The sequence below is a fragment of the Sarcophilus harrisii genome, chromosome 2, assembly GCF_902635505.1.
Source record: "Sarcophilus harrisii chromosome 2, mSarHar1.11, whole genome shotgun sequence".
Lineage (NCBI taxonomy): Eukaryota > Metazoa > Chordata > Mammalia > Dasyuromorphia > Dasyuridae > Sarcophilus > Sarcophilus harrisii.
The window spans coordinates 367,628,002-367,650,725 of record NC_045427.1 but is presented as its reverse complement, the minus strand read 5'-3'; the positions used below and the strand labels follow the sequence as shown (position 1 = coordinate 367,650,725).

Sequence of the window (22,724 nt, the reverse complement as noted above, 5' to 3'; positions counted from 1 at the left end):
CAACAGTTTTGACTACTCTGTCCTGGTTGTAAGGCAGTAGATCAGTAGACTAGTTATAGAACATCCAACAAAAATTCAAAAGGCAAATAGTGAGCCTCTAAACCCCAAAATTTAATGGTACCTGGTCACCCCCACCCAGCACCAGAAGTCAGTCAGCAGTGACTCAGCACAATCACTGTTGTTTGTAGGGGAGGCTTTGGACAATTTAGTCCTTTGCCCTAAAAGCAAATCTCAACATTTTTTAAAAATGAGCAAAAAAAGCAAAAAGAACTCTGACCATTGATAGTTTTTTATGGAAAAAGAGAAGAACTGATTTCAAACCCTAAGGACACTAAAAGCAGATTGTCTCCAGGTGGAGCCCCAAAGGGTGATATACATTGATCACCACCTCACAAGGCTTTCTTGGAAAAACTCAAAAAGAATCTTAAAAGAGAGTTAGAAGAAAAATGGGGAAAAGAAATGAAAACTTTGCAAGAGGGTTTGGAAAAGGAAACAGAAATTATCTGAAGAAATCTCCTTACAAATTAGAATTAATGAAATGAAAAAAAAACATATAACTACTTGCAAAATTGATTTGATAAAATGAAAAAGAGAAACAACTCCTTGAAAAATAGGATTTGTGAAATGGAAAAATAAAACAAATTAAAAGACAGAATTTGTGAAATGGGAAAAAAAATCCATAGAACAAAACAACTCATTTAAAAATTCAATTGGCCAAATACAAAAACAACTAGAAGTAACTGACAAAAATAATTCACTAAAAATTAGAAGTGAACACATGGAAATGAATGTCTCAGTGAGACATCAAGAATCAATTAAGCAAAACCAAAAAAAAATTTTTAAATAGAAGAAAATGTAATATACCTCATTGGAAAAACTGACCTGGAGAACAGATCTAGGAGAGACAATCTAACTATTACTGGACTTTCTGAAAACCATGATTAAAAAAGGAGCTTAGACATTATCTTTCAGGAAATCATCAAGGAAAACTGTCCTGATGTCCTAGAATCAGAAGGTAAATAGCCATTGAAAGAATTCACTAATCACCTCCTGAAAGAGAACTTAAAATGGAAATTCCAAAGAATATCATAGCTAAATTTCAGAACTATCAGACAAAGGAAAAAATATTACAAGCAAACAGAAAGAAACAATTCAAATACCGAGGAGCCACAATCAGGATTACCCAAGATTTGGTAGTTTCCACTTTAAAGTATTGAAGGGCCTGGAATCTGATATTCTGAAAAGCAAAGGATCTTGGAATGCAGCCAAGAATAATCTATCCAGCAAAATTGAGCATTATTTTTCAGAGAAGATGAACATTCAATAATACAAGTGAATTTCATTTATTTCTAATGAAAAGACCAGAGCTGAATAAAAAATTTGACCTCCAAATATAGAACTGAAGAGAAGCATAAAAATATAAAAAAGAAAGGACTCTTGAGAACTATATCTCTGTTATGGGTATACATAGAGAGTTTAATTTGATTTTACTGTCATAATATAAAAAAGAAACTAGAGGGGGGAAAGGAATTGCATTGGAAAAAGAGGAAAATGGAGGTAAAATAAGGGCAATTATATCTCATGAAGAGGCAAAGAAGACTTATTACAGTTGAAGGAATGAAGGGAGGGGGGTGACCAATGTGTGAATCTTACTCTCATCATTTTTGGCTTAAAGAGAGAATATTAGATGTATTTGGTTTCACAGAGAAACTTGTCCCACTTTATAGGGAAGTGGGAGGGGAAAGGGGGAAAAAGGGGGAAGACTAATAGAAGGGAAAATAGAAGTAACAGGGAAAAAGTTTAAGAAAGGGGGAGGAGTTATAAAAGGGGAGGGCTACTTGAAGGAAGTGGTGGTCAGAAACAAAATACTGGGGAGAAGGAAAAAGAGGAAAAGAGAGAAAAGCATAAATAAGATGATGGGAGATACAGAATTAGTCATTTTAACTGTGAATGTGAATGGGATGAACTCTCCCATAAAACAGAAGCAGATATCAGACTGGATTAAAAGCCAGAACCCTACAATATGTCATTTACAAGAAATTCATTTAAAGCAGAGTATTTATCATATAGAATAAAGGTAAAAGGCTGGAGCAGAATCTATTATGCTTCAGGTAAAGTAAAAAAGGCAGAGGTAGCAATCCTGATCTCAGATCAAGCAAAAGCAAAAATAGATCTAATTAAAAGAGATAGGGAAGAAAACAATATCTTGCTAACGGGTACCATAGATAATGAAATAATATCAATACTAAATTATATATACACCAAGTGGTATAGCACAGAAATTCCTAAAGGAGAAGTTAAGAGAACTGCAAGAAGAAATAGACAGCAAAACTATAATCATGGGGCATCTCAACCTTGCTCTGTCAGAACTAGATAAATCAAAGCACAAAATAAATAAGAAAGAATTTAAGGAGATAAAGAGAATTTTAGAAAAATTAGTTATGATAGATCTTTGGAGAAAATTGAATAAAGACAGAAAGGAGTACACTTTTTTTTCATGGAACCTATACAAAAATTGACCATATATTAGGACATAAAGACCTCAAAATCAAATCAGAAAGGCAGAAATAGTAAATGCATTTTTTTTTCAGATCATGATGCAATAAAAATTACATTCAATAAATGGCCAGGGAAAACTAGACCAAAAATTAATTGGAAATTAAATAATCTAATCCTAAAGAATCAATGGGTAAAGCAGCAAATCATAGACACAATCAATAATTTCATCCAAGAGAATGACAATAATGATACAACATACCAAAATTTGTGGGATGCAGTCAAAGCAATAATTAGGGGAAATTTTATATTTCTAGATGCTTACTTGCATAAAATATAAAAAGAGAAAATCAATGAATTGGGATTGCAACTAAAAAAGCTAGAAAAATGACAAATTAAAAAAACCCAATTAAATATCAAATTTGAAATTCTAAAAATAAAAAGGGAGATTAATAAAATTGAAAATAAAAAAATTTTTGAATTAATAAATAAAACTAAGAATTGGTTTTATGAAAAAACCAACAAAATAGATAAACCTTTAGTTAATTTGATTAGAAAAAGGAAAAGGGAAAATCAAATTGTTAGTCTCAAAAATGAAAAGGGAGAACTTTTCACCAATGAAGAGGAAATTAGAGCAATAATTAGGAGTAATTTTGCTAAATGAAATGGAGAAACACCTACAAAAATATAGATTGCCCAGATTAAGAGAAGAGGAAATAAATTACTTAAATAGTCCCATTTTAGAAAAGGAAATAGAACAAGCTATTAATCAACTCCCTAAGAAAAAATCTCCAGGGCCAGCTGGATTTACATGGGAATTCTACCAAATATTTAAAGAACAATTAACTCCAATATTATACAAATTATTTGAAAAAATAGGGAAAGAAGGACTTCTATCAAATTTCTTTTATGACACAGACATGTTACTGATACCTGAAACAGGTGGGAAGACAACAGAGAAAGAAAATTATAGATCACTTTCCCTAATGAATATTGATGCAAAAAATCTTAACTAAAATATTAACAAAGAGATTATAGAAAATCATCCCTAGGATGATACACCATGATCAAGTAGGATTTATACCAGGAATGCAGGGCTGGTTCAATAGTAGGAAAACTATTACCATAATTGACTATATCAATAACCAAACTAACAAAAACCATATGATTATCTCAATAAATGCTAAAAAAGCATTTGATAAAATTCAACATTCAATCTTATTAAAAAAACACTAGAGAGTATAGGAATAAATGGACTTTTCCTTAAAATAATCAGTAGCATCTATTTAAAACCATCAGCAAGCATCATATGTAATGGGGATAAACTAGAACCATTTCCAATAAAATCAGGGGTGAAACAAGGTTGCCATTCAATATTGTATTAGAAATGCTAGCTTTGGCAATAAGAAAAGAAGTGAGATTAAAGGAATTAGAGCAGGAAATAAAGAAACCAAATTATCACTCTTTGCTTATGATATGATGATATACTTAGAGAACCTTAGAGAATCAACTAACAAACTACAAAAACAATCCACAACTTTAGCAAAGTTGCAGGATACAAAATAAATCCAAAGAAATTATCAACATTTTTATACATTACCAAAATGTCCAGCAGCAAGAGGTACAAATATAAATTCCATTTAAAATAACTGTTGATAACAAAAATATTTGGGAGTCTACCTGACAAAGCAAAGTCAGGAACTATATAAACACAACTACAAAACACTTTCCGCACATATAATGTCAGATCTAAACTACTGGAAAAATATCAAGTGCTCTTGGGTAGGCTGAGCAAATATAATAAAAATGAAAATACTACTTAAATTAATCTACTTATTTAGTGCCATACCAATAAAACTCCCAAGAAATTATTTTACAGATCTAGAAAAAAATAATTTAAAAAATTCATCTGGAAGAACAAAAGGTCAAGAATTTCAAAGGAATTGATGGAAAAAATGGCAATTAATGTGGCTTAACTATACCAGATCTAAAACTATATTATAAAGCAGCAGTCATCAAAACCATTTGGCACTGGCTAAGAAATAGAATAGTCGATCAATGGAACAGATTAGGTTCACAGTACAAAATAGTCAATGACTGTAGTAATCTAGTGTTTGACATTGAAAGACCCCAGCTTTTGGGATAAGAACTCAATATGTGACCAAAAAACTGCTGGGAAAATTGGAAACTAGTATGGCAGAAACTAAGCATATACCCACTCCTAACACTATATTCCAAGATAAGGTAAAAATGGGTTCATGATCTAGACATAAAGAGTATTATTATAAATAAATTGGAAGAACACAGGAGAATTTACCTCTCAGATCTGTGGAGAATGAAGGAATTTGTGACCAGAGAAGTGGAGATCATTATGGATTACAAAATAGATAATTTTTATTATATTAAATTAAAAAGGTTTTGTACAAACGAAACTAATGCAGAAAAGATTAGAAAGGAAGCAATTAATTGGGAAAATATTTTTACATTCAAGGATTCTAATAAAGGCCTCATTTCTAAAACATATAGAAAATTGACTTAAATTTATAAGAATACAAGTCATTCTCCTACTGATAAATTGTCAAAGGATATGAACAGAATTTTCAGATGAAGAAATTGAAACCATTTTTAGTCATATGAAAAGGGGCTCTAAATCACTATTGATCAGAGAAATGCAAATTAAGACAACTCTGAGGTACCATCACACACCTGTCAGACTGGCTAAGATGACAGGAAAAGACAATGACGAATGTTGGAAAGGGACACTGATATATTGTTGGTGGAGTTGTGAAATAATTCAACCATTCTGGAGAGCAATTTGGACCTATGCCCAAAGGGCTATCAAAATATGCAAACTCTTTGACCCAGAAGTTTTTTCTACTGGGCTTATATGCCAAAGAAATCTTAAAGGTGGGAAAGGGACCCACATGTGCAAGAATGTTTGTGGTAGCCCCTTTTGTAGGGGCATGAAACTGGAAACATGAGTGGATGCCTATCAGTTGGGAAATGGCTTAATAAGTTATGGTATGTGAATGTTACAAAATATTATTGTTTTATAAGAAATGATCAGCAGGATGATTTCAGAGAGGCATGGAGAGATTACATGAACTGATGCTAAGTGAAATGAGCAGAACCAGGAGATCATTGTACACAGCAACAACAAGATTATACAATGATCACTTCTGATGGACGTGGCTCTTTTCAACAATAAGATGATCCAAGCCAGTTTTAATGATCTTGTGATAAAGAGAGCCATCTACACACCCAGAGAGAAGACTGTGAGAACTGAGTGGGGATCACAACATAGCATTTCTCCCTTTTTGTTGTTGTTAGCTTGGATTTTATTTTCTTTCTCATTTTTGTTTGTTTTGAGTTATATACATACATACATACATATATATATATATATATATATATAAAGCTTTAATTTTAAAAGATGTATATAATCTTCACAAGTGATAGACAAATAACCTTAGATGAAAATCCACTCTATATTATAAGTAGGCTTGAAAATGTCACTTGCATTTTGTTCAAGGATTTTTGTTTTGTATCCCATTTTTTACAACACAGAAAATTCTTCTACAGGATTGACAAGAATTTATGTTTATGATTTTAAGAATCCTTGTAGGTTTGGATAATTCTATGAATTCTTGTAGGTTTACCAAGGAGATTTTACATACCTTTTTTTAAAATTACCAATTTTCCCCTTTCAAAATATCTATATAAATACTTGATTAAAACAATAACTATAAATAACTTAATCAACAATCTATTGATTTTCATAAGTGATAACCAAATAATTCCTTTAAAATAGTTCTTTCAAAACTTAGAATTTTATAAGCTCTTGATTAAGTGCTTCAGAATATTATAGCACATGGTCAGCCAAGCTTATAGAATGACTTAATAGAACTTCTAACCCATCCATCCACTTTTTTTTTAACAATTCTTAATTTAAGAACATCTAAATTGAAGAGAAACTATTTTCCTAACAACTTAGCTGATACAATTATTTACCAAATTATACAATATAAGAAAATTTAGAAATATAGCAACATCATAAACAATATTATGTTTTACCAATTAGGTTGCCTCTTATACAGGAAATCATTCACCTCAACATTGGTATTTTAAATTGATCATATCTAAAAACCCATATAAAGTTATCAATTATGATGCAATTACATCCAATAAAAAATTAACATTCATTAATCCTTCACTTATAAATTAAAACTGCTCTAAAATTTCAGATATACATTAAATAAATATCAGTTAAATATTTAACAGTTTTCAAATATCCCCAAAAAATTTATCACATTCTTTTAAAAGTTTAATTCATGTGTAACAACATTCAGATTAAAGAGAAAGTTTTGTCTAATAGCATCTCTGGTTAGTAACAATCTCTTAAATTTTATGATATAGATTTAAAAATACATCATAATTTAGAAATAGAATAACACAAACAATAAACTCCTGATGACACTAATTGCACTTCCAAATTATCACTCATTGAAGCTATTGATCTTATTACCGATGGCAACCTAAAACCACTTTTGAAACCAACAAATAACCTGGAGAAAGAGAATACCCCATGAGGTTGAAGTATACCCTTATCTGGCAAGTTAAGTCTATAGAGGAGTTTAGCACCTTAAAGGAGTAATCTATAAGAAGACACCATGATACACAGTGGGATGAGAGGAAAATTTCATGAGACATAGTGGAGAGATGAGAAGAGAAACACCATGTGCCATGGGAGTGGAGGAAGAAGAAAAATACCATGGGACAAAATGTTGTGGCAGGCTATAATCCAAAAGGGGATTCAACAAAGATGGCGAGAGCCATGGACAGATTTATAGGGAAAATTTAACTTCAGAAATTTGACATAACTCAGATTTCTGACTGGACACAGCACAAAGTGGGGTTACACACAACCTCCACAGAAGATAAGACTGTAAGTTTAAACTGATCCCCATCAGTGCCCTTCCCTGTTTGACTCAAGTAATTTTGTCAGTACTTCAGTTTTTCCTGTCAACCCTACCTAGTTACTCAGGACCTCATCAATAGGAGCACTAACAGAATTTAGGGATGTCTTTACTTAGCTAACACAAGCACTGGTAATACTTATGGACAACAGCTTGTTTAATTTAAATTTTGACTGACACATGCTCAAATTACAAATGATATCTGTACCTTCGGAGGAGACATACACAATGTGGTGGGGTCTACAACCTCAGAGCCTTCTTAGAAAGAAATAGTAGGCTACAACCAAACAGGAATCCAAGATAGAAGCAAGACATTTGGAGAAGGGTCTCACCTGTCAACATCTAGACTTCAGGAACAATAAGTCCTGTAGCATCAGATTTAGTTGCTGGGGCGAGGGGGGGGAGGGAGGGAGGGAGTCCAAATTCTCCATTATTTTATCAGTCTCAACACCATTAATTCAACATTTTTTCTCCCAGTTTGGTCTAAGAAAGACAAAACAGTTAGATTGTATCTGTGGATTTATTCCTCCTTAGTGGATATGGATACATGGGAGCACAGTTAGAACTGAACTCAGGATGGGCATAGACAACAGGAGTTATAAAGACAAAAATCACAGAGATAGAGAATTAAGGAATTAAGAGAATTAAGGAAGGGGGTAATTCCATAGTGGTCTTATCAGGTCATCTCTGAGCTAAGTTGTTTTTCATAACTGGGAGTTGACGTAAACCAATCTAAGTTGGTTATCTGGCACAGCAAGGGAAGTTCTGAGTTCAGTATGCCAATATTTCAAGGAACTTCCAATAAACCCAGTTTAAGGAATGATTAGTTTTATCCCTTGCTGTGCTAGTTCTGATTCCCAGGTCAATCTAGTGTCCTCTCAATAGTAAGACAGCTTGAACAAATCAAGATGATTAATAAAGTCATTAACTATTCCTTTTTCTCAGTTGGTTAACTTGTAATAGTTATAAAAAAATATAGTCATATTTATTTTTCATAATTATTGATAACTCATGTTTATATATGATTTTGTAACATAAAGTAAGGATTTTCAGATTCAAAACACATTTAAACACGATATATATATATATATATATATATATATATATATATATAATCATGCTTTATTTTATTTACATTTCCAGTTTTATTTTGAAGATAATTTATGGATTACAAATATTCCTCTGAATAGCTGACATCAATGTGAAAAAAATCTTTCACTAAATGACAAATTTTATTTTATTTTATTTTATTCTATAAACACTTAACTACCTATTGTGGGCAAATACTGTTCAAGATGCTATGGAATACAAAGAGGAAAATTAAATTCTTTCCTAGAGAAATTTACATTCTAATGGGAAATGGGGAGTGGAGAAAAGAAAGAGAAGGTACAATGTGTACACAAGTAAATACAAAATGCATACAAGTAATTGCCAGGGGGATTGAGAACTATCAACTGGAGGACTCAGGAAAAGAACTTAAAAATCATAAAAGTCATGACATATTAGATATGGGACATTTCTTCATTAGATATGGGAAAGCTCCTCCCAACCTTTCAGATAATAGAGACAGTCCAAGAGATTCAAGATCCTTGAATTTAGAATTAGAAGGCACCATAAATATCATTTGTCCCACCCCCATTTTACATTTGAAGAAAATAAGACCCAGAAAAATTATGGTATTTGTGCAAAAACACACTAGTAATAGTTTCTCAGAGCAGGAACCCATCTAGGGGCATCTAATTGTCACAATAGATAGACTCACAGGTTTCTAGTGAGGAATCCTTGAATCCAAATCAAGCCTCAGGCATTTACTAGTTTTGTAACTCTGGGTAAATCAATTAATTTCTATTTTCCTTAATTGTAAAGTAAGGGCAGTAATATCACCTACCCTTCAAAGTTGTTCTGAGGATCAAATGAGATAATATTTGTGAAGTACTTAGCACACTGCCTGTTTTATGACTTACTCTCTTCCCCAGTCAGGAAGAACCTAAATCCTGTTCATATAGAATAATGTGAAGTCAGAGTCTATTGTTAATTCATCCATCCTGTTTCCATCTTTAAAGACATTCACAACAACTTTTGAGATAACTTTCATGGAACTTAGCTTTCCCAGACTGTCAGATTAGCATAGTTGCTACTTTTTTAACATAATAGTTAACTTATATTAACTTAAGTTAATATAGTTGTAAACTCAATCAACCATAATTTCATACAAAAAGAAAGTTAGCATATCTTTAGACAGGTCTAGGACCTGGTTTGCCAGGTGCATTTCATCTAGTCTCATTTCATCTAGCTCTCTTGATTTCCCAACTTTGCACCTAAGAAACCCCAGGGTTATATTTCCCCTATGAAGGATCTGGTTATGATGAAGACTTTTGTTAAATTCTCTTCAGGATTAAGCCCATTATAAAATACTCTCTCTCCCTCATAGAGCCTTCCCTTTAGTGACCCCTTACTCTTTACTGTAGCTAACTCTGGTTAATCTAACCTACTAGTCAATGGCTTTCTTTCACCTCATAGAGTACTTCCTTTCTCTAGTTAAGAACTGAAAGAAGAAAATAGATTATAATTGGTTTGGTGATTTGGTTGATTATTGATCTTGAAAGAAAGGAAAAGGGGATGGGGAGGAGATACATTCAAAAAAGAGTAAGAAAGAATAAAACTTACCATGTCTCATAATTTGGGTGTGTTCATAAAATGTGTATGTAAATATGGAAGAAAGAATTGGGAAAATATGAATTATTGCCACAGAATGAATCTTATTCATATTTGGACTAAACAAGGAGGGTTGAATACACATAACTATACACATGTACAAAGAATTTAGTGTCGTAATACAGAATTCATCTCTAAGTTACTTATAAGAAATACGCTTGAAACAAATATTCAGCCAGAGTAAAAATGGGAGGCTGGAACAGAATTTAGTATGTTTCAGTTATACCTCAAAGAGCAGGAAAAGTAATCATGATCTCAAATAAAGCTCCAGTAAAACTAAAATAGATGTAGTTTAAAAAAAAAAGATAACAAGGAAATGATAATTTGTTTAAAGTCATCATAAATAAGAAAATAATATCAATACTTAATATATGCACTTAATACCATAGTATCTAAGAACTTAAAGAAAAGCTAATTAAAATCAAAAATAAATATCAAAACCATAATAGTTGAATCTTCCATATAACCCACTCAAACCTAAACAAATTAATCAAAAAGAAAAATAAGAAAGAAGTTAAGGACCTGAATAGGTTCTTAAATGTTAAATACTCTTTATCTATGCTAATTACTGAATGGGTAAAAAAAAGAGTATATGCTTGTCTTAAGCCTGCATAGCATATTTATAATAGCTGATCAGGTCAAAGGATATGGACAGACAATTTTCAGATGATGAAATTAAAGCCATCTATGATTACATGAAAAAAATGCTCTAAACTACTATCTATTAGAGAAATGCAAATTACAACAATTCTGAGATGCCATCTCATACTTCTCAGTTTGGCTAAAATGACAGGAAAAATAATGATAAATGTTGGAGGGAATAGTGACCCAGAAAACTGGGTCACTAATTCATTGTTGGTGGAATTGTGAAATAACCCAACCATTCTGGAGAGCAATTTGCAACTATACCCAAACAACTATAAAATTGTATATACCCTTTGACCCTAGCAGTGCCATTACTGGGTCTGTATCCCAAGGAAATTATAAAGGGAAAAGGATCCACATATGTAAAACTGTTTGTAGCAGCTCTTTTTGTGATGACAAAGAATTGGAAAATGAGTATTTACTTATTTTAGCCCATCAATTGGGGAAAGGCTGAATAAGTTATGGTATACGAAAATAATGGAATATCATTGTTCTATAAAAAATTATGAATAAGCAGATTTGAGAAAGGCTTAGGAAGATTTTCATGAACTGATGCTGATCAAAAGAAGCAGAAATAGGAATACATTACACACAATAACAGCAAGAGTGTGCAATGATCAACTATGAAAGACTTGGTTCTTAGTGGATCAGTGATGCAAAGCTTCCAATAAACTTTGGACAGAAAATATCTGCATCCAAAAAAAGAATTAAGGACACTGAATGTAAGTGAACACATGCTATGTTCACTTTTTTTTCTGGGTTTTTTTTTTTTTATTTCTCCCATGGTTTTTCCGTTTTGCTCTGATTTTTTTCTCTCCCAACATGATTTATAAGATAATGTGTATTAAAAATAAATAAATTTACTAGAAAAAAAGAGAAAGAAACTTACCAGGTTTTAGAATACAAAATCTCATAAATAAATTAAGAAAAGCAGGAATAATAAATATCTTTTGCTAGCCATGATGTTTAAAAATTATAATGAGTGAAGGGAATTTACCAAAAAAAAAAAAAAAAAAGAAAAAAAGAAAAAAGAAAAGTATTCAAACTTGAATGAAGACAAAACAATTTAGTTCTAAAGAATATGTGAGTCAAAGAACAAATCATAAAAAATACAGATTGCTTTATCTCCTAAAAAATTAAAACCCTAAGACAATATACTGAAACTCTGAGGATCAAGTCAAAACAGCTTTTAAGTGAAGATTTTTTTTATTACTAAACACTTTCATCTTCAAAAGTAAGAAAAAACAAAACAATGAATTGGGTATTCAACAAATATATATATATAGTAAATCATAAATTTAAAAAATCAAAAATAGAAATTCTGATAATCAAGAGATAAAATAGAAAAGTGTAAAATTAGAATGAACAAATATAACAAGCAGCTATTTTAGAGATGAAATAAAAATTTAAATCATTACCTAATTTGATGTTTTTAAGCTAAAGGAACATAAATTATCAATGTCAAAAATTAAAAAGGAGACTTTCCAACAAATAAAGAAATAAAGGAAATTATAAACTGTTTGGCTCAAATATATGATAAAATTGATAGGCTAATTGAAATGGATTAATGGCTGCAAAATGTAAAATATTCAGAATAAATAGAAAAAATAAGGAATTTAAATAACTAATATCAGAAAAAGATGTTGAAAAAAATATAAAGGAACTCCACCCCTGAAAAAAAAATTTCCGGGTGATTTTCTAAGTGAATTCTATTACATATTCACAAAATAATTAATTCTAACATTATATAAATTGTTTTCAAAAATAGATAAATAACATTACTACTGTGATAAAAATGTAGGGTAAAAGAAAACAAAGAAATAAAACTCTAGATTGATCTTCTTATGGAAAGGTAGGGCTGGTTTAATATTAAGGAAACTATAAATATCATGGGCCACATTGATAACAAAAACAATAAAAAAATCACATAATTAGATCACATAATGTATAAAAGGAAGTCTGACAAAATGCAACATCAAAAACATTTTAAAAATGGAAATAAATGAAATTTCTTAAAGATGATACACTCCACTTAAAAGCAAGAGCCAGCAATATATATATATATATATTTTTTTAATAATAATTATTATTATTACCACTATTACCTTATATAGTACTAAGAATGTTAGCTAGAGTGATAAGAATAAGAGTTTGAGTGAAAATGCAAAAGCAAAAAAGAAGCAAAATCAGCATTTTTGTAGATGCTATGATGGTCTATACTAGAAATTCAAATTAAAAAATAATTCTAGCAATTAATAACTTGAATAAATAGCAGGATATAAAATAAACCCACAAAAGGCATTAGTGTTTCTATATATTAACAATAAAATCCAGCAAGATAGGATGAACAGGAAAAATTCCATTTAAAACAAGAGAATATATAAAATATTTGTGAATCCACTTATCAAGAACAGGAATTATATGAACAAAATTACACTCTTTACAGGTTTTATTCTATAGCTCTAATAACTGGATAAATATGCATTGCTCATGATTGTCTTTTACCAATAAAATAAAAATTATAATTTTGCTTCCATTAAGTTACTTATTCAATGTCACACAAAAAAAGAAACTTCTAAAAAATATGACTTTATAGAGCTAGGAAAATTTTTTTTTTAATATTCATCTAGAGACCACAAATTCAGAAGGAAATAATGAAAAAGCAGAAAAGAAAGAAGTGTAGCAGCTTCCTATACTCTAAAGCAGAATTTAAAACTATTTAATACTGGTCAGAAAATAAAACAATTGATCACAGGAACATATTAGGAATGTAAGATCTAGAAGCAAACACAGTAGCATAATGGGCAATAACCTATAACTTTCAGCTTTTAATTGTCTCTGGCATTTCATCACTTGTTTAGCTAACGCAGCAGTAACAGTAGCAACCCATCCAAGTCTCAGAAAGAAGGAGCTAGAGAACTCACATAGTTCTAAGGTGATCATGTATTCCTCTTGTCTAGCTTCTTACTCTCTCAGAAATCTCCAAAAGCATAATGCTAGAAACTTAAATTCAAAACAAATTCAAAACAATGGATCAAGCACCTGCTCAAATCCAGCATCAGACACTTATTTGTTGTATGACTTTAGGCAAATCATTTTAACTCTGTCTCAGTTCCCTTATAAGTAAAATGTAGACAATAAAAACACTTACCTCCCAAGATTGTTGTGAGGATCAAATGAGAATAATAATAAAGTGCTTACCACAGTGCCTGGCATATAGTGGGTGCTTAATAAATGTTAGCTCATCAATTTGTGAACCCTAAGATAGTGTCCACTTGAATGTTTCCAAAACAATATTCATAATGCAGGTAGGACAGTAAGAAGCCTGGGAATGTAGTAAGGGAATGTTTGTGGAAAGATTTATCCTTTATCCTTTCTTTCATTAAACTCCCCTCCTCCTCTCTGCTCTGACTTTTATTTTTCATTCAAGATAACACATTGCTTTGTTGGGTAAGTTATTCTTGGTTCCAAGCCCATCTCTTTTGCTCTTAGGAATATATTGTTCCATGTCCTCTGAAAGTCTTTTAATGTAGAAGCTACTAAACCTTGTGTTATACTGACTATAGCTCCACAGTTTTTAAATAGTTTTTTCTAGTTGCTTGTAGTATTATCTTCTTGAGCTGGGAGCTTTGAAACTAAGTTATGATGTTGCTTGGGATCTCTTTCAGGTGCTGATCAATAGATTTTTTTTTTTCCTTTTCTGTTTTATCCTCTCATTCTATAACTTCAGTTCAGTCTTCTTGAAGTATAGTTTCTATTCTTTTTTATCATAACTTTCAGGTAGTCCAACAATTCTTATATCATTTCTCTTTGATCCATTCTCCAGGTAAGTTGTTTTTCTAACATGTTTCACATTCTTTTCTATTTTTTTCTTCCTTTTGATTTTATTTTTTGGTGTCTTACAAAGTCATTAGCTTCCTTTACCACTTTACATTTTTCAAGGAGCTGTTTTCTTTTTCTTTTTTTGTTAAATCTATTTTGTAAGGAGTTATATGCTTTTTCCATTTCACTAAATCTATTTTGTAAAAGAGTTTTCTTCAGATAATTTGGTTTTTTTCCAAACCCTCTTGCAAAATTTTCATTTCCTTTCCCCATTTTTCTTCTTTCTTTTAAGATCCTTTTTGAATTCTTCCCAAAGAGCCTTGTGAGTTTGGGACCAATTTAAATCACCCTTTGGGGCTTCATCTGGAGATGATCTACTTTTAATGTCCTCAGGGGTTTGGAATCTGTTTTTCTCTTTCTCCAAAAAAACTATCTATGGTCAGAGTTGCTTTTTTGCTCATTTTTTTAAAAGGTTGAGGTCTTCAAGACAAAGGGGAAAGTATCCGAGCTTCCTTTACAAGCAACAGTGATTGTATTGGGTCAGTGCTGACTAACTTCTGGTGCTGGGTGGGTGTGACCAGGCACCATAAAATTCTGGGGTTCAGGGGCTCACTATTTGCCTTTTGTATTTTTGTTGGATGCCTTATAACTAGTCTGCTGATCTACTGGTTTGCAACCAGGACAAAGTAGCCAACACTGCTGTAGATCTCTTTTGGAAGATTTTCTGACACATTTTCTGACACACCACCCTGGGTCTCTGTACTGCCTGTGCTTGGCCTGCCTCCCTCGGTGCCAGATTAAACCAGAACTTTTCTGAAGATCTTCGAAATTATGTTCTGCTGGAAATTTGTTACACTCCAAATATATGTGGGTTTTGTCACTCCAAAACCAGTTCAGAAGTTTGATTTGGTGTTAATTTGAGGGACATGGGGAAAGCTCATAAAAAGACAGGTTTCCTCTCCACCATCACCTTTTTAATTTTTAAAGGGTTATTATTTCCTTAAGTTTTTTAATATCTTTTTTCTAATTGGTTGACTTTCTTTTCATAATTTTCTAGATTTTTTGCATTATTATTTTTTCCTGATTTTTCTTTAACCTTTGTTATTTGATTTTTAAAAAGCTCCTCCAAAAACTCTTTTGGGCTTGTGACCATTTTGCTTTTATCTTTGAGATAAAAGTTGCTCTTTTAACTTAACTATAGTCTTCTAAGTTTGAACCCTGATCTTCTCTATCACCTATCACCATAGATAAGAAATGGCGAACCACTCCAGTATTTACTAAGAAATGGCATCAGTCAGACACTACTGAAACAACAATAATGAAAAATATCTCTATTGAGCTACAGTTCTGTATCATATCTACCGGAGAGTCCCATAAGCATCAAAAACTCAATATATCTAAAATGGAACTCATTTTAAATTACTTTTTCCCCAAATTTATTAGAGTTCTGGAAGATGGTACAACTCAAGAAACTATGAATAACCTTTCTTGTTCTCAGCTAGGAACCCAATCATTCCTCTTCATCAGAGTGCTGTTCCATTGTACCCGTTATCAAAGATAGACAGATATATACATATAATACAGTAAATAAAAGACAAATGATAAGATAGATAGTAGATAGATACATTAAACAGATAGATACTAAATTATATATACATGATAGCAGCTTGTTAAATCATAGATAAGATGATAGCAGGAGGTAGATGATAAATAAGAAATATAGTTAAGATAGGTAATAAAAATAGGTAGATAATAAAGATAGGCAGATAGTAGATTATGGAGAGATTGTTTGTCCTTTGTTGTTGAAGAGAATTATGACATCAGGGATGTGATGCTATGACATGCAAGTAAATTAAATTTAAGTGAGGGAAGGCCGTGCAAGATCACCTGCCTCATGTTCCCCTCCAGAGACCTCTGGGTCCTGTGGCCCAGACATAGATCAGGGTGACTGGAGATGGTCCTGGATGAAATGGGAGACCTTGTAGATAGAAAGTAAAGAGATAAGATAGATAGTAGATAATAGATAGATAATGGCTAGATAGATATAGATTATAGAATGATAGATAAAGCCTTTAAAAATACTTATTATTTATCAGGTGTGACATTTTAAAAGATTCAAGAAATATAATCATTTCATTAATAATGCCTGCATTTTAATAAAAGGTTGATCATTTGACTGTCTCTCTTAGATCAAAGACAACTTCTGGCAGCAGGCTCACACTTATATGTCCTTCTGGAAGAGGCTGCTTCCCAGGGTCACAGTTATCTCTAATTGGTTAATTATTAGAGAATGAATGAATATTCTGGTGAGGAATTAGACCTGAACTTTGATTAAGTTAGTTCCTGCCTTTGGTAATCTTTTCAAAGAATTTATCCCCACCCAAATCTGAGTGGAACACAGGCTTCCTCACCTGGGTGTGATCTGAATTGAGGCTAACTCAATCTTTAGAGTCTTGAAATGAATACAAAAACAAAAGGGGAAATCTGAATCTCCCCAAATCATTTCTCTCACAGACACTGTGCTAAACAGTAGGAATACAAATATAAGCAAACTAGACAGTCGGTACCTTCAAAGAACTTACATTCTAATTGGGGAAAATACCACAGATAGGGTAGTTGGAAACGGGTAGGGACAGAACAGTGGTTGGAGTCCCTTTATAAAATGGTAGTCCCCGGGGAGACAGTCACCTATCAAGAGAGCAGAGCCTCAGCTTGAAAGTTTTTTCCAGTGTAGCAATATAACAAGATTGAGAAGGACTGAAGGCAGGCTCAAGGAAAGTCTCCAGATCCTTACACTTGAAAGAGAGGAAAAGAAACAACTCTGTTCTTAGCTGGATTGGAGAAGTTTTTAGGTGAGGTCACTGCTACAGAGCAGCACTGGAATACAGATGTCAAAATGACTTGCCTTTGGTGTTATTCAGTGTTCAAGATGAGAGGGTGAAAAGCTTGGTGAAACTCAAATAAGAAGTCAATTAGCTGTGCTAAAATCTAAGTTCATTTTAAGACATGTATTCATTGGCTACCTACCTCCTAGGAAAAACACTCAGTAGTTCATATGGCATGTCTGTATTCCCTGAGTGGGTATGGAGCTGCACACAACTGCATTATATAACTTATATGAGTCTATATCTTGAGTCTGTACTCAAGATATAGACAATATCAAACAAAGGATCTAAGTAATGAAGATTGTCTATCTGGCCCACAATGGTTGCACTCAATTCACTATTCTGAAAGAAGGGATGCCTGATAATGGGAATCAGGATGTGGGGTATATACAATTTTTTTTTAAATAAAGAATGCATGTACAAACACATTATCAACATTTTTCATTGCCTTCTGCACCCCAATAATTGCACAAGGTTATTTTGCAGAACAATAAAATTATAAGGGATTGTTATAATCATTATGACAGGAAACAAATGGTTTTCTTTACTAGGGTAGAGTGGGGTGGTATCAGAGAGGAAAAATAAATGATTTTCTTTTGTTTACTCTCCTTGTTTGTTGAGGCATCAGAAATTGATACTTTGCTATTTGTAATTCCTTTTAGATTGAAGTCAATGGCAACCCAGACACCTCCAGGATTTTCCATCTCAAAAAACCCAAACCCTTTCCAGAATACAAGCTACTGCACAGATAGAAAAGAGCTTTGGGATGTTCTGTACAGTGTGCTACCACCATGGATCAATGTCATTTTTTTTTTTGGTTTGCTAGGAAATTTATTTGCCTTATCTATCTTCTTCTTGCTCAGGAAACGCCTAACTGTGGCAGAAATTTATTTGACTAATCTGTCAGTATCTGACTTTATGTTTATCATGGGTTTGCCCTTCTGGGCAGAAAATGTCCAGGAGCAGTTCATATGGCGATTTGGCCATGTTCTTTGCTACATCATCAATGGAGTCATCAAGGCCCATCTATTTGTAAGTGTCTTCTTGGTGGTGGCCATCAGCAGGGATCGTTACTGTGTTCTCGTCCATACCATGAGTAACCAGATACAACGCAGCCCTAAACAAGCCCGGATCATTTGTGCTTTCATCTGGTTCTTAGGTGGCCTCCTAAGCATCCCCACTTTTCTGTTCCGGTCAGTGGAAACTATCCCAAATCTGAACATCTCAGCCTGTGTACTCCAATTCCCACATGAAATATGGTATTCTATCAGGATTATTGAGCTGAGTGTGGTGGGCTTCATCCTCCCCCTAATTGCCATCATCTTCTTCAACTCAAAGATAATAACCTCCTTGAGAGATCGGACCAAGATCAATATAAAGAGATCAGGAAATACAAAGGATATTAAAGCTACCAGTCTGATCCTTACCCTAGTGATTGTTTTTATTATATGCTGGACTCCATATCATTGCTTTGCTATTCTAGAATACCTATTCTGGCTGAAAGCTATCCAGGGATGCTTTTGGGAAGAATTAATTGACTTGGGCTTGATATTTGCCAGTTTCTTTGCCTTCCTCAACAGTTGCCTGAATCCTGTTATTTTTGTCTTTATGGGGAAGCTTTTTAGGGTCAGAGTTTGTGAAGTTTATAAACAATGCACTAACAGATGTTCTATGCCAATGTAGTCATGGGATAGAAAATAAAATCCACTGCTTTTATTTGCCATTAAAACTTTAGAAGGACTGTCTCATTGTTGTATTTTATCTTAGAGGTTCCCACTGGGTAAGGGACATTTCCCTTTTCAAACATGTCGGGAAGTTCTCTATATAGCAATGTTGCTTTCATTTAATGCCTCACATATTTTCTATTATAGAGGCATGGGGAAGCCAAAAACATGCCATCAAGATATAGAATAGCACCAGGTTTTCTCATCACAGCTCTCCCTATTATTGATATCACTGTGTAGGAAGGAGGCACCAGAACCTTCTATCAACACACACACAGAGCTCTCACATTCCCCAAGTCTCTGCATACTTGTTGGGCTACCAACCTCAATCTTAATTCAAACTAGACTTGTCTAATTTACCCAACTCAGCTCCTATGCTCCCTGACAATTGTTTTCTTTCCTATACAGAAGACCTTTTCCTACTTCACACCTGTGAACAAACTTAGGGTTCTCAAGCTCCTACAGTTCCCCCACCCTGCATATACTTCAGTTCTCTCTCCTTCATATTCACACTATTGTACTCCATGCTAACACAGCCACCAGTCTCAAATTATTTCTGAATCTAAATTCTATCAGTCCACATATCCACTGGTTAATTTTTTACCACAACACCTATGGATAGCAGTAAAAAGAATACATCCCAACACGTCTTAAGTGATCCTAGCAATTCTTGGCAGGCATTTGGCTCTGCAGCCTCGGATGGAGATTTGCAACTCCTTTTGATGACAACCCCAGGTTCTAGCAAGCCTTGGAATTGTCGAGGGCCCAACTTGGTAACAGAAAGCCTGGGTTTGCATGCAACCTTGGCCACTTTCCTTTCCACTACTACATATAACTATATCCCACCCCACACCCTAAATATCTCAGACTCAATAATAGTGAAATGGAAATAAAAGTATTTTTTGGGGGGGGTCACAAAACACTTTGCAAACCACAAAGTAGCATGTGTCAATGTGAGTTACCACTATGACAATTATCATCATTATATGGCAACAGGGTACAGAAGAGCAAAATAAGTGGTGGCTACTGCAATTATAAGCTATAGGATTTAGGGGCAACTCATCTCTGAGTTTCAGTTTTGTCATCTTTAAAATGGCGATGGTTGTTGTCTACTTCATAAGATTGTCATGAGGAACAAATAAGATAATGAATGGTAAGCATTTTACAAACCACAAAGCACTATGTTGATGGAAAATATAATGAACAGAGGTCTGGTCTTAGGGCCAAGGAGAGTTGAGTTCAAGTTTAACTTCTGACACATCCTAGCTATGTGACCCTGGACAAGCCATTTAACTTCTTAGGTATATCAGCAGCTTTCTAACACTATGAGTTTCAGATAATAGGCTGACCTGAATTGGTAAAAGGAATTTCCCAGTCTAGAATTCTCTATACTAATGAAATCAACAGATTCTAAGCCCTTTCCCTAACTCCCCTTAAAACAAAACCCCCATTTTGCTATTGAAAGTGGATAGAAGATGCTTGGCATCTAGGGGAGGGGGTGGGGGGAAAGAGGGGAAAATCTGAAACACACACCTATGCAAGGGTCAATGTTGAAAAATTATCCATGCATGTTTTGAAAATAAAAAGCTTTTAAAAAAATAAAATAATAAAATAAAGTGGATAGAAGAACGGAAACCAGGTGATATCTTTTCTCTTTCTTCTCATCACTTAGCTAGAGTCTCACACATGCATATCAGTACTTTGGTTTACAGATCCTTAAAAAAGAAAATAGATGTGACAGACTCAAGGCCTTTGCTAAAAAGAGTTCTGGTCTTGGGCTCAAAAGACCTTCCTTCTCTGGTCCAAAGCACATTCATCACCTGGCTAGATTCTTCATATGCAATTAAGGTATTTTAAAGGGGGAAGAACTACCTAGAAACAGTGGGTAATGGTTGCAAATACAACTTTTGACTATATAAGAAAAAAATGTCTTAATAACTAGAGCTATCCAAAAGTGGAAAGTGGTATCTCAGGAAAGAGGGAATTCCCCATCACTGGAGGGCTTGATGAGGACAAGAAGTGGTTGGATTCCATGACATTTAAAGTTCCTTCCATTTCTTATATTCTTAATATAACTCTTGTCTTTATAACTCCCTTCTAACACAAGTAATTTAAGTACCATTGGAGAGGGGGGACATTTCACTGCTCTGGTTCATTAATTTTTCAGATAATTGAAATACTTCAATATCCAACATCTTCCCCATCTATAGCCTCAGGAGAATAGTCACCAGCTTTTCTAACAAGTAAAAAAGCTCACAAAGTTAAAAGAATAAACAGGTTTAGTTAGGGAAAACAAATAGACTCACATCAAAACTCCTAGAAAATTACCATATGAGTGACTGAGCAACTCTACCTCCCAGTAGCAAAGATCATTTTGGTCACATTTAGACTACAGTGGAAAGGACCCACAGTGCCCATGGTTCTCTTCAAGGTGACTAGGGAAGTTTTGGCTGTCACATCTAACCACATTTCAGCATACAGTCTCCCCAGAGTCCATTAGATAAGACTCAATACTTTCTCTCACTCAACCTGAAGAGGGAAGTTCATCACAGCTTCTCTCTGGCAGGTCACTATAGTCCTTTTCCATCATTCTTCACAGTTCATTTCTGATGCTTCTTTCTAGCTTTTACAGATGATTTTTTCCTCCAAAAACTCTATTCCAGTCAAATTGGATAATTTGCTGCTTCTAAAATATAACACTCCATATCTTCCATTTCCATACTTTACACAAGCCAAACCTATCCTAGAATGCAACCCCCTACCCTACTTTAATTCTACCTTCTAGAAAGTTTCCTTCCAAATTCAGTTCAAATTCTACCTTCTACATGATCTCACTAGCTACTAGTATCTTTTCCCCAAATTACCTAGTATTTATTTTATAAATGTCTTATATATGATAGAATTCCCTTTATGGAATATAAGTTCCTTCATAGTTCTTTTCAACAATAAGGTGATTCAAGTCAATTCCAATAGACTTGTGATAGAGAGAACCATCTGCATTCAGAAAAAAAAGACTGTCAGGACTGAATGTAAATCACAACATAGTTTTTTCAGCTTTTTTGTTATTGTTCATTTGCTTTTTGGTTTTTTTTCCCTTTATTTTTCCTTTTTGATCTATTTTTCTTGTGAAGCATAATAAATATGGAAATATATATAGAAGAATTGTATATGTTTTATATATTGGATAACATTGTCTAGGGGAGGAGATGGGAGAAGAGAAAAATTTGGAACACAAGGTTTTGCAAGGGCGAATGTTGAAATCTATCTTTACATATATTTTGAAAATAAAAAGCTATTATTAAAAAATAATATAAGCCCATTGAGGGAAGAAATTATTTCATTTTTATTTTTGTGTTCCTAGTGCATGGTATATAGCAAGTGTTTAAGAAATGCTTGTTAATTGAATGAATGATTGATAAGAGATAGACACATACCCTTGACATCTTTTTGAAAAGCTACAG

At 33.2% G+C, this 22,724-nt stretch overlaps 1 protein-coding gene across 2 annotated transcripts in view; it reads left to right on the top strand.

The window, feature by feature from the left end:
• Positions 1-19,280, top strand: part of BDKRB1 (bradykinin receptor B1) — an 82,349-nt gene extending 63,069 nt beyond the window's left edge. For both annotated transcript variants that reach the window (XM_031953302.1, XM_012550515.2), the window contains exon 2: positions 18,202-19,280. In XM_031953302.1, coding sequence (XP_031809162.1) covers positions 18,212-19,222 — 1,011 coding nt within the window. In that variant the 5' untranslated portion in view covers positions 18,202-18,211 and the 3' untranslated portion in view covers positions 19,223-19,280. The remainder of the gene's footprint in view (positions 1-18,201) is intronic.
• The last annotated feature ends 3,444 nt before the right edge of the window (positions 19,281-22,724 follow it).